This window comes from Chenopodium quinoa, unplaced genomic scaffold (genome assembly GCF_001683475.1).
Source record: "Chenopodium quinoa cultivar QQ74 unplaced genomic scaffold, ASM168347v1, whole genome shotgun sequence".
NCBI lineage: Eukaryota > Viridiplantae > Streptophyta > Magnoliopsida > Caryophyllales > Amaranthaceae > Chenopodium > Chenopodium quinoa.
In genome coordinates, this window is record NW_018744845.1 from 105894 (window position 1) to 121422 (window position 15529).

Consider the following 15529-nt stretch of genomic DNA (forward strand, 5'->3'; position numbering starts at 1 on the left):
ATACGTATGAATATGCACTACGGTTCAAGTTTCAGGCTTCAAACAATGAAGCTGAGTATGAAGCCCTGCTAGCCGGTATACGCATGTGTAAGGTGGCAGGGGCAAGAAAAGTTGACGCCTGTTCTGATTCTCAACTGATTGTGAGCCAATTCAATGGTGACTATGAGGCCACCCATCCGACAATGATCAAATACCTCCAGGGCGGTCAAAGATCACTTGACGAGTTTCATTTGAGTCAGGTGCCTCGGTCAGAAAATAATCAGGCGGATGCTATGTCCAAATAGGCCTCATCCACCACTTGTGATACGCCTAGGTCAGTCTTCTGGGAGGTCATGGAAAAAAGAAGTATTGAGCATGACCCCATCGGAATTCTTGACCGAAGCTCAACCTGGATGGACCCCATCCGGGATTATTTGGTATACGACACTCTGCCGGATGCCTCTTCAAAAGCGACTGCACTTAAAAAGCGAGCTTTGAGCTTTGAAATGTTCAAGGGAGAACTCTTCAGGAAGGGTTACCTCCAGTCGTTACTGAAGTGTGTTACCCCGGAAAAGGGAAAAGAGGTGCTAGAGGACCTACATGCGGGTTTCTGCGCGTCGCATATAGGCGGCGGGTCTCTAGCAAAGAGGGCCAGGCGGCAAGGTTACTTTTGTCCCACCCTTGAGGTAGACGCCATGGAGTTGGTGAACAAGTGTGACAAGTGCCAGAGGTTTGGCCGGCTTATACACCGTCCGGCAGCAGACCTGACGGCCATCTACAGCCCGGTTCCATTTGCAAAATGGGGCATGGACATCTTGGGTCCTTATACGCCTGCCACAGGCGGCAGAAGATACATTCTGGTGGCTGTAGACTACTTCACCAAATGGGTCGAGGCAGAGGCGGTCAAAGGCATCAAGACAAAGGATGTCATCTCCTTCATTTGGGGGAATATCATCACCCGGTTTGGGGTTCCTATGTCTATGGTGTTTGACAACGGTCCTCAGTTTGAAACACCTACCCTCAAGAGTTGGTTGGAAGATCAGGGGATCTCACATTGTTTTGCATCTGTTGGCCAACCCCAAGCAAACGGTCAAGTTGAAGCCTTCAACAAGCTCATCTCAGACGGCATAAAAAAGAAGATTGAGAGAGCCGGTGGTCTTTGGGCGGATGAGTTACCTCACGTCCTTTGGGCCATCAAAACAACTAAAAAAGGGGCAACCGGTGAAACCCCGTTTCTCATGACATACGGCACTGAAGTCGTCTTGCCAATTGAACTTTATGAGCCAACACTCCGAGTTATGCTCTATGACGAAGAGGCTAATTGGGGGCCATGCGTCTAGCATTGGATTCTCTCCCGGAGCGCAGGGGCAACGCCGCCTTGCGTCATGAGATATACCACCTGAGAATGACGAGGGCCTACAACAAAAGAGTACACAAGCGGCCCCTCAAAGTGGGGGACTTTGTATTACGAAAAATGGAGGCAACCGGTAGGGCAAATGAACAAGGAAAGCTAACCCCCAAGTGAGAAGGCCCCTACCGGATTTTTGAAGAAGTTAGAGGCGGCACCTACCGCCTGGAAACATCAGATGGCAGGCAGTTAGCCAGAACCTAGAATGTAGACAACTTGAAAAAGTAATGCTTCTAGGGAGATTGTAAATACTTTTTGTAAAGAGTAAATGAATGAGAATAGTACTTTATTTCAGTTTCTTTTTGTGTTTCAAAGTCCCAATGTGAACAACACATCTGGGTATTTTCTAAAACCTACTTGTACAATGCACAACCAGGCATCCGTTTGCCCAATCTAAAAACGAAAAGCTAAGTACCTAACTTAGTCGATTAAAGGCACAGAGCCAACATATTTAAACCGCCTGCTCTACCCATGAGCAGGCATCCGACAACGCCCTTCCGGGTGAATTTGTCGAAGAGAACATCTCCCTTCCGGGTGGTACATTGTTTAAAGCGTCAAAAACTCAGACGGTCTTAACCGCCTTGGTTAAGTTTATGGCCGTACGACTGACCTATTGCAAACAAGATAGAACCGGTTATTGCCCCAAGGCAATACAAAAGTTAAATTAAATCTTGTTGGGCAGCCGGATGTTGCCCAAAAGCATCCCAGCCGGCTACCGCACCCATTAGTTGACTTCAAAACATCGACTTCCAAGTAATATCAAAAAAATCTCAACTGGCTGTTACCCCAAGGAAACCCAGCCGGGAAGATCACATTTCAACTCGCAACCGCTCATTGCTCCAAGGCAATAAAGGCAGTAAGGCAGACTTTTGCTGTCAGCCGGTACTTGCCCAAAGGCACCCTAGCCGGTCCTAACTCCCCGTGCAAATGGTCACTAGACCAGTTCAGGCGGCAATCGGTGTCCTAGCATGTGTCTAACCCTAATCCGCCTGAACCGGTTATATATTGATCCGAATAATTATGGTCTACTACTTGCTTAGTGTTGGCACTAAACAACCACCCGTTTAGGGGCAGACATAGCCAACACATCCGACAATATTAACAACATGCAAAATAGCAGAAATTCAATAAGTTGCAAAAATGAAGGAAATAGAACATTGAACAAATATTGCAAAGAAAACCGACTCAGTCGGCATATGTATATATAAATAACATCAAATTTGTTCAAGTGTTAACCGGACCCCTTGTCCGGTGAAATATACATTGAAATACACGGCTCGCAAGCCGGAGAGAAAAAAGTAGAAGACATAAAGCTTAAGGCTGAGGCCCAGCCGGATCCTTTGAGGCGGTTTCTGGAGCAGGGGGGACTATCTCTTGATTTTCATCTTGGTTCTCTCCCCCCTCTGAGTCGATCTCCGCCTGCATGGTGTCGATCTGCTTCTTGGCCCATTCTTCATAAGGCTCCGGAGCCGGATGGTTCGTTTCCTGCGCATCAATGGCAAGATCTGCGTATTTGTAGGCAAGTTCCCAGACGGCGTACTTTGTATCCAGGTGCACCAGGGACCAAGCCAATTGCATTCGGTTGGCGCAGTCTTGCTCATTCTCTTCAATGAGCCGGCTTTAATCATCCTCCATCGTGGATTTGAAGTTCTGACTAGCCTTGGCCGCCTCCTCCTTTAGACGGACGTTGTGAGCCAGGAGCGTCGTATTCTCCTTCCTAGCCAAGTCCAGAAGTTTGGAAGAATTCGTCACCTTCTTCAACTCCGCTTCAGCATTCTCTTTTGCCGCCTGGAGGTTGAAAATCTTGGTGTGGGCTTCATTGAGAGATTTTTGAAGAGACTTGATGGAATCCGCCTGTTGCATGATTATGCTTTTAGTTTTTAATTCATGCATAATCATGGAATATTGGGCAACGTTATATGCCTCAGACGCATCCCGTTTAGCCCGTCTTACCTCCTCGCATTTGCGGGTGTAGGCTTTCTTGAGCCCCTCCACGCGCAGCATTGACTGCAAAAGGCCAAGCAGTGTTAGAAGGGGTCAGACGGTATAATAACTTTACAAATTGGAAGAGCATATACCTCAGCCAGTCCGGCCATAACCTGGTCGGCATTGAAGGTGTTGATCCCTGGGATCGCCTACTTCTCCTCTCTGGGTACGGCCTTCAGCATAGCCCGGGCGTACTGTTGTACATCCGGCTAGCGAGGGGAGTGATCTGCACCAGAAAAAGATGGTGAGAAGGCAACATACTTCCCTCTTACGGACTGCCGGCTGCCAGAAGAGTCTTCTGGCTGGAGCTGGGAGTGCGACTTGACCCGCATAGGCTTGCCAAGCAAAGAAGGGTTGAAGGGGTCAGTAGTACCTTGAGATGCTAGCAAAGGGTCGCGACTGCCCTCAGCCGGTACAGAGATGCCAGATTCCCTAGGCGGTGCAGTCTCCTTTTCGGGGCCATCCGGCTGCCTGGCGGATAGATCAAACCCAGGCTGAGGTTTTTGACAGACTTACCCCCAACTGTCAGACGGCTGGGTACTGTCAATGAGGAAGTCTTCCTCGCTTTATTTTGGGTTGGCAGCTCCTCGCCAGGTCGAGGCCTTATTAATTTTGCGATGGAGTGGGGCACCTTGCTCCCACCCTGAAACAGCGCACAAAAAGGTCAGGCGGCAAAGAAGTTAAACGGAAATCAAAGGAAAAAGAAAGGAAAAGCAAGATACCTTATTCTTTGCTGCCTGGGCAGCAAGCTTTTTCTCCGCATTAGCCTTGCGGATTTCAGCGACTGACTTAACAGGCGTCTTGTCAGCAGGCAACATAGCTAGGCCACGCACTGCACAAAAGAACCCATCCAGTTAAAAGAATGGTAAAAAAAATGATGAATCATTACAAACAAAATAAGGTCAATCGCTAATGTGACCTACGTTTATCAAACTGAGTGCTAAGCTTATAGACGGACAAAAACGCCTCGTCACGAAGAAATTCGTGCTTTGGCACCCAATTTCTGGGTACGCTTATTATCTCCCCATTGGAGAGAGTAGTTGTGGTCTGTTCAAAGAATTTGGACTCAATTATTCGCTCATAGTCCTCATCCGGGATACGAGGCTTTTTGCATTTATGGCCCAGGAGGTCCGGCTTCCGGTTGTATGTCCTATACTCCCAGTTTTCCTCTTGGGTGGGAGCAGAGACCAAGTAGAACCTGTTCTTCCAGTCCGACCACTTAGACGGTTTGTCTAGGGTCATTAGGTACTGGGGATAGGTAGTCAATGTGTACCAGGCTCTCCAACCGCCTGGGCTTCTGCTCAAATAATACATGTGAGCAAAGGCCTCCCAGCCGGGGTTGAGGTCTTGCATCTCGCAGGCGGCTATGTATCCCAAGATGTTAACCCAAGAATTAGGGGTTAACTGCCAGATGCCCGGGCCATACCCTCGGAGGATGACCTTGATTGTATTATGAAGAGGGAAGCAGAGACCAGCCAAAAGCGCCGCTTCATAGCAGCTGAAGTACCCATCCGCATTGGGCTGCTCGTCCTCCCAAACGATAGTGCCCATCTCAGGCGGCATAATTATTCTCCAATCCTCTCCAAGAGGACGGATCTTTACAAAGTCTGCTAAATTGCTGGCCATGCTGGCCCTATCCTTAGCTGAGAGGGCAATAAGAAAGGGGTCGCCTTTATTGTTCCAAGTAGGCCTTTCTTCCGCCTCACTATCAGCATCCGGTGTCAAGAGGCTGCTACTACTGCCGCTTTGTTATGAGCCGGATGAGGAGGCGGCCTCGCCATCACTTGCATTCTCTGTTGGGTTTTCCAGCTCGACCCTAGAGGGAGAGGCGGTATCTTCACCGTCTCCCTGATCCCTTCCCAAAATCCCATCACTGGGAGTGCTTGGGGTGCCATGCGATGACCCCCTTGTCATCTCTGCCTGATCAAGGTCAGGCGGCAACTCCCTAGAGTTTTCTCCCCTGTACTCTGGATCGAAGGCAGTCTTTTTAGTACGAGCCATTGCGTCCTGCACAGAGACAGAGACGGTCGATTTCGGAGATGAACAAGGAGACTCGCCGTACCCAGAAGCGGCACCCCTAGTCCTAGACTCTGTCGTACCAGGAGACCGGCTGACCTCTAAATTGTGGTGTGCCGTGTGTGTGATGGGTGAGGTCATTATTCTAAAATATGTACAGCCAGAAGATTTAAAAATAAAGAACCTTCAAAAGGCAAGAAACCGAGACGTTACCTTGAAATTGAAGAAGAGTGTGGAGAAAGAAGACGAAAGTTTGTTGACCAACGATACCCCAGACGATATCACTTTGAGCAAACTGCAAATTGGTAAAGAGAAGAAAAGTTAATCACCAATGTTGCCCAAAGATACCACAGGCGGGAAAAGCCGGTTGTGGTAGATATGAAGAGCAAGTAGTCTGGAGATTTTATTAAAGGTTGTCCAAAGACCACCTAGACGGTATAAACCGGCTGAGGCCCATCAACAGACAGCTTGCAAAAAGAATTGAACGGAACTACAACAGGCGGCAGAAGGCCGGTTGTGTATCTGTTAAAGTAATAAATCCATAGACTGTTCGCGGATACCCCAGACGGCATACGGCCGGTTGGGGTGCCAACAAAGTAGCTCAGAAGGGAACTGCTTGCTCGTATCCCAGACGATATGAGACCGGCTGAGGGAACATCGAAGTAGTTCAAAAGAAAGTTTTATTAAAGATGCCCCAGACGGTGTAAACCGGCTGAGGGTCTATTGAATGCAACTTACCAATGAGATTGCTTGAAAATGCCCCAGACGGTGTAAACCGGTTGAGGATCTATTGAATGCAACTCACCAATGAGATTGCTTGAAGATGCCCCAGATGGTGTAAATCGACTGAGGGTCTATTGAATGCAACTCACCAATGAGATTGCTTGAAGATGCCCCAGACGGTGTAAACTGGCTGAGGGTCTATTGAATGCAGCTCACCAATGAGGTTGCTTGAAGATACCTCAGACGGTTTAAACCGGCTGAGATTCTAAATGGATGCAATTTATTTTAAATATTGCCTAAAGAAGCTCTAGACGGCAAAGGCCGGCTCAGCATAACCAAACATCCAAATAACTGACTAAGTCAGGAGGATACCTTAGTGAGACGGGCAACGAAACACAAACGGTATCCGGATGTATTGAGGTTGAAGGCTGTTTGCACGAGCAAGCAGGCGGGGTCAGGAGATCTCTCTTTTTCTCTCAAGGAATTTCTCTCAAAAATGGCAAAGTGAGGAATGAAGGGAGGGAGATCCCTATTTATAGGAAATCTCAAAAGGTGAACCGTCACCTTCTCCTCCCCCATAGTTTGAAATTTGAAAAATAGAGGGAAGGAGGCGAACCGTCGCCCTCCTGCCTGTTGACACATGTCACAGGCGCCACGTGGCACAACCACGTCAGCACCTGTGAGGGGCAAATGTTTAGGGTAAAAATTACCCTAAAAACGTGGCCCAATGAGGGCCTAACACGTGTTGCCCTCCTATAGCACCATGGGCATCCAACCAATGGATGCCACGTGGCATCATACCCCCAATGGGGGAGCAGATCCTCATCTGCTATAAATAGAGGAACCATCCTCATTTATTGACATTCATAAATACGTACACAAAACCCGAGCAATATTAATTGCGGAATCTCTCTGAATCAGGGGGAAATACCCATTTACTTTCCGCGCGTTTACCTATTCGTAAATCATACTAACTTGATCGTCGGAGGCGGAACTCCACCCAACCGGAGTTTCGTGGTTTTGCAGGTACAGAAGTCAGGCGCGCATACTCTGTATTGTAACTCTCTCGAGGGACCAAAAACACCCGAAATAAAGGATAAATACGTAATTATAGGTTATTTTACGGGCGTTAATTGGAGGCAACGCTTAGCTTTCCACATAAAAAAAGACAAACAAGTGATAATGACCTAAAACTAATATCTTTACTCAACTTCCATCTCAACCTTCATTCAACATCTCTTCTCAATTAAAAAAATAAGAATAAAAAAAAATTCATCATCTTATGATTGATTTCTTAAATTTCAGGTATAAGCAAAGAAAAAAAAAAAAAAGAAAAAAATCAGGTATGCTTAAGTCATCATATTTTTGCTTAAAAAAAAGGTCATCATATTTAGTTACTTTATTTATATTTGCATTTTGTGTTTTTTTTTTCACAAAACCTCTAATGTGGGACCCATACTTCTATGTTTGGCAATTTGACATAACAACAAAACATTAATCCGTATAATATAAAGTCTTTCACTAAAAAAAACTTTATATTATTATATGGTCGCACCAAATAAAAAATCACTTTCTCTTTTCTCAAAAAATAAATAATAAATAAAATATAAATCAATATCTCACAAGGGGACAAATTAAAGAGAAAATCAGCGGTTAAAATTAATTGAAAATTTTAAAAATTCATGAATTTGTTTTTCTCTATCTTACTCAGAAACCCATTTATAAAATATAAAATAAAAAAAATATTGTTTTTAAAAGAACCTAAAAAAAAGGAGAAGGCGGCTCTCTTGGTTTGCTGGAGCCATTCTTTCTTCTATCTTTTTTTTTTTTTTCTCGCTCCAATTTTTTGGCCCAAAAAAGATTTCCGATTGTAAGTCAGAATAACAGTACGGAAAATTAATTTCTATATTTCATGGTGTTCTTGAAATAATTATTGTGTATAATAATTTTCAGCAAAAAAATTGGAATTTTGGATATTGGGTTTCGAGCTTCTGGAGTCGAATCTCAATTATTTTTTTGTTAATTGGGAACTCCCAGGTAAGATTCCAACTTTCTTAATCTGGGTTTTTTATAAAGTTGGGTATTTTGTTGTAAATTTATTGTATCTGTATGAATTTGTTTACGCTATCAATTGATTATTCGTGGGGTTTTTTTTTTTTTTTCATGTAATCATGTCTTGTTATTGGTTGTTAATGAGTATATTTGAAGTTCAATTTTTGTCCATTTCAAAAGGTTGAATTTTTGGGGGTTTAATCTAATTATTCCCTTTACTGTTGGATTGATTCTGTTTGAGTGATTGATAAAGGGGGTAGTTCAGTGATTTATTATTAAAAAAAAAAAAAAAAAAAAAATTGGATGTGAATTTTCTTTGGGAGATGATTTTGGGGCATACATGTGGGGCCTACTTTGCCAGAGTTTGATTTAGGGTGTTAGATGATATTTTGGATGATTGATCATTATTGAGAAGTTCTATTGATTGCATATGATCTTAGTGGTTTTTTATGGAGTCAGTTGATTGGTAATAATTTTAGATGGTTGATTAGTGTGGGACCTGCATTACCATGTTCTGCTTATTCACTTTGGTTTAAAGATGGATGGAGAGCTTGATAGGTTTCAAGTAGCTCTATGATGCTCCTCTGTTTGTATATCGCCTCAGTAGTATCTTTCGGGTTTTGTTGATTGGAGGCGATTTTCGATACATAGTATTGGATCCCCATTTGGGTTTGGTTAGTTTTGATCGTATATGCAAGGTTTTTGGTTTTAAGGTTACTAGGTAGTTTTATGAATTTTGTTGTAGTTGGCCATTTTTTGTATTTGCCTCCACAAGACCACAAATGCCTGGAGATGTCTGTTAATTTGATCAACTGGGTGAACTTTACTATCTAAGTATCTTGTTCTGTGGTAGGACAGATGGTGGATTGTATGATTTTGAAGTGTGAACTCTTTTCACGTATTTTCTGGAGATTTAGGCTTTTCTTAAATTTTTAACCGTTCCCCTTATCGTAAATGAATTTGTAGCATCTTTGAACTAATTCTGGATATAGATCTTTATGATTTGTTGAATGATACATACATAAAAAGTTAAGTTAAAAAAAAAATCCTGGATGTTTGTGCTGTTCTATGATTCCATGTAGTAAGGGGGTAAGTATCGTTCTTTACATCAACATGGTCCAAATGCCTCTAAGAAGCTTCCTACCCTAGCCAATTCAAGGAGGGATGGATGTACACAACCTTACCCTATATGTTACGGAGACTATCCAATTGAAACAATATATCATACCTGATGCTGTGGGTTAAAGACCTTAAAGTTACCCTGTTAGGTTCTTTATGAGTTAAAAGGCGGCTAGTGCTTCCCCGATTAGTTTGTAGCTTTGTGTTTGTGTTACTTTGTGGGGATATCTTGTCCTCTTGATGTGCAGTTTCCCAAAAATAAAAAAAATAAAAATAAAATCAACACAGACACCAAACAAACTTTTACTGCTGAACTTGGTTTGGAACTATGGGCAATTTGATGACTCATTTTAATATATTCTGTTGAACTTTGTTGGAAATACTTCATCTTGATATATACAGAATATTAATAAAGTTATCTGTTGTTTCTTTTTCCTGCAGAGTCTGTAACTTATTGATATGCATGTTGGCAGTTGAGAATTGAGATACCAATGAGAGTCAGTTGATCTGTTCATTTGGAACTGTAAAATCGGTTCTTTGGGGATAGTTGATGAACTTAATACCTTTGGAGCTGGTTTTATTGATTTATGGATGGAGATGAATATGCGTTCTGCTTTACCAATGCAGACATCAAGTGGAAATTGTTACAATGAACTGAAAGTTCCTGGATCATACACTTCTCCTCTACCAGTCCTGGCTAATCCTTTAGAAGATTTTCCAAAATCACCTGATCCGTTCTTTGTGTCATCATCAAGGGAAATGATTGCAAGCCCCTTACAGATGCAGGCTGACCCGGTAGTTTCTCATATTGGATCTTCCAGTAGTGCTTCTCCATTTGTAGGCGGATTCCCTGCTGATCTGCACTTCCCTTCATTCGCACCTAGTGAAAGGCTACCTCAGAATTCGCCTTTCATTTCTCAGTCAGTTGGTGGTGGAGCGAATTATCCTTCAAGTCACGGTACTGCATCTGATTTTCAGTCGACTGGCTTCATCAACTATCAGAAAGATGATGACAACAATTCTTGGAATAGTAGTCATCTCCAGGATCTACTTGATCTTCCTGAAGGTGTTTCCATTGTAAATGGTCAAGTGGGAAATAGTACAGAAGTAATGTCGAGTGAGAACCATCTAAAAAGAATTGGTTGGCGAGAAATGGATCTTTATGCTGACTCCATTGAGCCAAACTGGAATGAGCTTTTGGCTGATTCAAACACATTAGACCAGCAACCAAAGGTATGGTTTTGCTCTTGTGTAGACAGCTGTACTGTTACTGTTGTCATTTATAACATGTCCAAAGGAAGCCTCTAGCTTTGGGTGGCTAATGTAGTCTATATGTAAGGATTCTAATATTCACTTATTTTTACCCCCCCCCCTCCGCACACACAAAAAAAAAGGGAGCTTTTTATGTCTATTTTCTCGCCCTTGGACATTCCCCGTAATGATGTATGAATCACATACATTCTTTTTAGCATGTTCTTGTTTCTTGCTGTATTCACTTTGCTCTTAGAAAGTGATTGCTTTCCCACGTGTGACTATGCTCTATCTTGCTCAGTGAACTAGTGAAGAATTAAATCATAATGAATCTTTTATTTTGATTTCAACTTGTAGGTGCCGCAGTCCTCCACAGATACAGTAGTGCCTCAGCCACAAACTCAGCAGCAACATCCATTGCCTTCTAGAGAAGCGTCTGTTCCTGCTAATCCAACATCTAGTACACAAAATAAGGCTCGTATGCGCTGGACACCAGAACTTCATGAATCCTTTGTTGATGCTGTGAATCAGCTTGGTGGTAGCGAAAGTGCGTGTCTAACTTTCTGCCATTTAATTTTGACAGCATTATTAGTGTTAGTAAGGATTATTAAGACTGGCTGTGCAGACCTTGTGGTGGGAAGTGGCCCAGTCTGGGCTGAGCCAGCTACGGAGTCAATTTGGTTTATGGCAAATGTGGGCCGAGCCAAGATGCTTTGAGCTGGCTCAGCCATTGGGTTGTTTCATCAACTAATGGAGCTAGTCCACATTGCACCATGCAATTCATTAATTAGGTTAACAGTCTGAAACTTGAAGCAATAAGCCAATAACCCCAAAAAATCAGCACTAGCCTGCATACTGCTTCTCTACAAGCAAAATTTGTCCAACATGTGTGTTGGGCCAAGTCTGTGGGCTTGCTTGAACAGATCCACGGTTCCACAAACTCTTTTCCTAGCTTGAGTCACTAGTATCAACAAGTCGAGTTAAACTTGGCCTGGCCAGTAAAATTTGGCTTGGTTTAGTGCTGAGCCATCCCTCTAGTTTTTCCACCTCTATGTTGACAAGTGTTTTGTATTTTCAGGAGCTACTCCAAAAGGTGTCCTCAAGCTCATGAATGTTGAAGGCTTAACTATTTACCATGTGAAAAGCCACCTGCAGGTATGACTTTATGTTTGTTTCTTTGCTAGTTATATTACATGGATATATGGCTTAGGATTTGTGTTTTTTCAATTTCAGAAATATAGGACTGCAAGGGTCAGACCAGAATCACCAGAAAGTAAGTCTAATAATTTTTTCTTTCATTTGCTGATAGTCTTAGCTTCCTTCTCCTCTTATGACCTCGTGTAGTCTGAAATGTTAATTGACAATGGGCTAAAGCCAGTGGCTGGCCACATCATTCTTACAGTCTTGTTTTGAAGTGATAATTTCTAGTTTCTTAAAACTGTGCTCTTATCAAAAAATGTCTTCTGCTTAATCCAAAAAAATGAAAGGTACTCAATATCTTTTAATTGAAGGTGTGTAATTAAGAGCTTGGAATTTTGTATGTGGTCTCGGGCTATGTTCAGTTTACTTGATCTGATATGAAATTTTCTTATCTGATTTGTTTTTTGTAATGAGTTGACTAAACTTTGACTTTAATTGTACACTAATTCTTAAAAAAGTATTATTAAATGAGATGCCGTTAGGGGCGTTAGATTTGTATTTAATATATATATTTACCTTTTCATTTTTTTTTTATTCATGGAATTAAAGCTCTGTAGCGATAGGCAAATGCAAATAGAAAGATCTGGTATGATCTAGTGATCTGGTAACGGTATGATCTAGTGATTCTAGTCTAGTCTGATAATTTCTGAATTAAGCAATTATTTTCTTTAATAAGTTCAACTGAACATAGCCTCAATGCCTCTTTTATTATTATCCAAAATTGTTTAATCTTAGAAAGGGTAGGTAATACAGAAGGAAGTAGTCTCAACCTCTCATTCATTACGTCATTGTAAACTTCTTCAACCACTGAAAAGAAGTGTGAGGACACTATGGACATAGTTTAATCGTTTAAATTAGAAATAAAAGATCTTTCTATGTATATAGTCTTGCATATACCATCATATGCATGATGTAAATTAGAATTGTTTCATGACTTTGCATCTTTGTAAAAGCTCTCTTGGAATCAGATTTGAGGATAGCTACACAGGCTCTCTTGATTCTAGACACTGTATTAAAATAAACTGTTTCACCAAGTTGGAAAGTGATAGAAGCAATCAATCAATATTTTACTAAACCATTGGACCTACTAAATCAGTTTGTAGCAAGTAAAAACCATTCTTCTTCATATTCTGAACCCGATATATTCCTCCTTTTCAAAATTGATAATCTGCAAGTAATAGTAATAGATTGCTATTCTGCCTCCTTTGTAACTTACAATTTGTCAAAGCGTCATCTGCCCACGAATTTTTTGAAAATTAGAAGAAAGAGCCTATAATTAAGGTTTGTAATAGAAGCAATTGTTGAATATTGATGCGATGATTCCTTTTTCTAATTTCTAGTATGTTTATTCCTACCCTAAGGAATAATTTAGACACAACTAGAGAAGTACATAAGATCGTGAGCAACTTACTTTTGAACAATATCATTATATGTTACTTGGAATGGCATATTTGCCAGTGTACTGACTGATGCATATACAAATTATGGGCTAGATTCCTACAAATTTCTCTCAGTGGGAGCTTGGGAGGAGTGATGCCAAACATTGATTACCCAATTTGCTCCATACAGAAATTGTAATGCTGGAACAATTTTTAAGTGATTTATACGATCTAGTGTAGTCTGTAGCTTAAATTACAATAATAATGTTTTGGGCTTTTATTGCTATATGACCTTTTATTGCTTTGGCTTTTTTTATACTATATTTCCTCAGCATAAGGAAAGAAGTTTTAATTACAACTGTATATTTCTTTTTGCTTGCTTGCACGTGGTCTAAAAGCTAGAATGTGAAAATTCATAAGCATTGTATATACTAATTGATTGATTACTTTTTGGAAAATGATTTGTGGCCCGTAAGGTATTTATAAGGAGCTGAAGTGTAATTTAAGCATATATCAAACATTAATAACACTAATCGATGTGTGTGATTTTTTCCTACATTTAACCAATTTAGGAAATATATTTAATGTTTATACTGAGCCCTTAGATTGTGTCTTTGTCTCCATAACCAAAATTTTTAAATGGCTGTATCGGACACTCAGATGTGTACCCCTGTTTGATACTTGTTCTTGAGTCATGCAGTTATAGTTAGCGATTGACTTTTTCATATTGCACCAAATTGACAATTTGCGGTTTGAAAATTAATGACCTTGAGTGCTTATCTGTTGTATCTACGGCCTCCTTGTTTATCGTATTTTTATCTTGGTAAGGTAGTGGCATAAAGCTGTTTGGTATTTTGCAGGAGATTTAGAGAAGAAAAGTGGTTCCACTGAGCAGGTGTCATCTGTAGACTTGAAAACGTAAGTGTTTACACATAACAAGGGTTAAATTATCTCATTGTTTTCGGTGTTACATCTAGTTATGATAAAGTATCACGTATGGTTTGAGATGCTTGGTTAATAATTACTTGAAAACGTAAGTTTACATCTGTAGACCTGAAAACATAAGTGTTTACACATAACGAAGTATGAATTTATGATTATTAAAGCATAATGTTAGCTACAAAACTTTAGAATATTTGGGCATATATGCCTGAACACATTTAGAATCTGGAGGCTATCATTGTAGTTTCTGATGCTGGGAATCTATCAAAGATCAAACATCCTGTTTTTCCATGGAGTTAACTTTATACTCTGTGTAGTGTGTATGCCTGCTTGCTAATTCTGAGCTGTCTTTGCCTACTATTACTCGTTGTCCTGTGTGTTTGAACACTGTTTATATCATGGCGTCACATTTCTAGCATTTGAGCCTCTTGATTCTGCTCAACCTCTTTATAATAACATGGTAACAAATTTACATGTTAGAATTTTTCGCTTTGTTGCTGCTTATGTCCACCACAACCACACCCCGTCCCCTGCGCCCCACACACACACGTTTCTGATGCAGATTTCTTGTCACCTATATTTGGGATTTTCCTTTGTCAGTATTTTGATGTCCAGAGTTTTATATTTTCTGATTTGGAAGACTTGTCTATTTGATAACAGGAGCGTTACAATTACTGAGGCATTGCGAATGCAAATGGAAGTTCAGAAGCAGCTCCATGAACAACTTGAGGTATGTTGAAGTGTTTCTCGACACAGCTACAGCTTCTTGAATGAGAGAAGGGCCTAATTATTATAATTAGACCCCCCACTTAAGCATGAAACACACCATTTGCTTAGTACTTGCCTTTGCCCTTGGTGCACCCCCCCCCCTCTCTACAGTTGATAATCGCTCCATCTTACTAAAACACGGTTTCACTTTTTTACATTCCTATTTTTTACTGCAATGCTTAAATTCATGCATCTTTGTTTCAGATACAACGGAAACTGCAGTTGCAAATCGAAGAACAGGGGAAGTACCTTTTACAAATGCTTGAGAATCAGAATAAGGCGGAGAAGGAAAAATCGAAATCCCCTCCTAAAGACAAATCAGAGGCTTCCGCCAGTGAAGCTGGCGGTTCAGATTCTCCTCCATTGAAGCGTTCTAGGACAGATGATTCAGTGCATTAGTATGATTTATCTTCGGGCTCTTGCCCTTTTTAGATTGACCATTGTTAAGGGGCTGTAAGTTGTCCCCATGATGTTAGGATGAATTGTACTCTTTTCTCTCTATCTCTTAACTATAGCAAGTAGATCTGGATTTCTGCTACAGAATTGTCTTCTTTTGTAGGTTCCCTCTATGAAGGGAGATTGTCGAGTTGGATAAAAACTGATAAATGGTGATCAAGTTGTATAATTTAGTTCAATTACTGTATATTACTGATTCCGATTCAGGTTGTCTGATTGAATGTTATTGTGTCGATACCTATATTATTGG

The 15529-nt window shown here is 41.3% G+C and overlaps 1 protein-coding gene across 2 annotated transcripts; it reads left to right on the plus strand.

Annotated features, from left to right (window-relative positions):
• Positions 1-7846: 7846 nt before the first annotated feature.
• LOC110704548 (myb family transcription factor PHL13-like) lies at positions 7847-15500 on the plus strand. Of its 2 annotated transcripts, XM_021882347.1 has the most exons (9): positions 7847-7982; positions 8066-8149; positions 9725-10516; positions 10892-11081; positions 11613-11689; positions 11768-11807; positions 13974-14031; positions 14716-14785; positions 15028-15500. In XM_021882347.1, exons 3-9 carry the CDS (start codon positions 9875-9877, stop codon positions 15220-15222), a joined length of 1272 nt encoding a protein of 423 aa, XP_021738039.1. In that variant the 5' UTR covers positions 7847-7982; positions 8066-8149; positions 9725-9874; the 3' UTR covers positions 15223-15500. The 2 variants fall into 2 exon arrangements, with proteins under 2 accessions (XP_021738039.1, XP_021738038.1); XM_021882346.1 differs by having other exon boundaries at positions 7858-8149.
• Positions 15501-15529: the final 29 nt, after the last annotated feature.

Excerpts from the sequence above, each read along its gene's own strand:
- LOC110704548 (XM_021882347.1), top strand. The coding sequence starts at position 9,875 with ATGGAGATGAATATGCGTTCTGCTTTACCAATGCAGACATCAAGTGGA. Across the intron at positions 11,690-11,767 it reads ATGTGAAAAGCCACCTGCAG|AAATATAGGACTGCAAGGGT; the intron begins GTATGACTTTAT and ends TTTCAATTTCAG. Across the intron at positions 14,786-15,027 it reads AGCTCCATGAACAACTTGAG|ATACAACGGAAACTGCAGTT; the intron begins GTATGTTGAAGT and ends TCTTTGTTTCAG.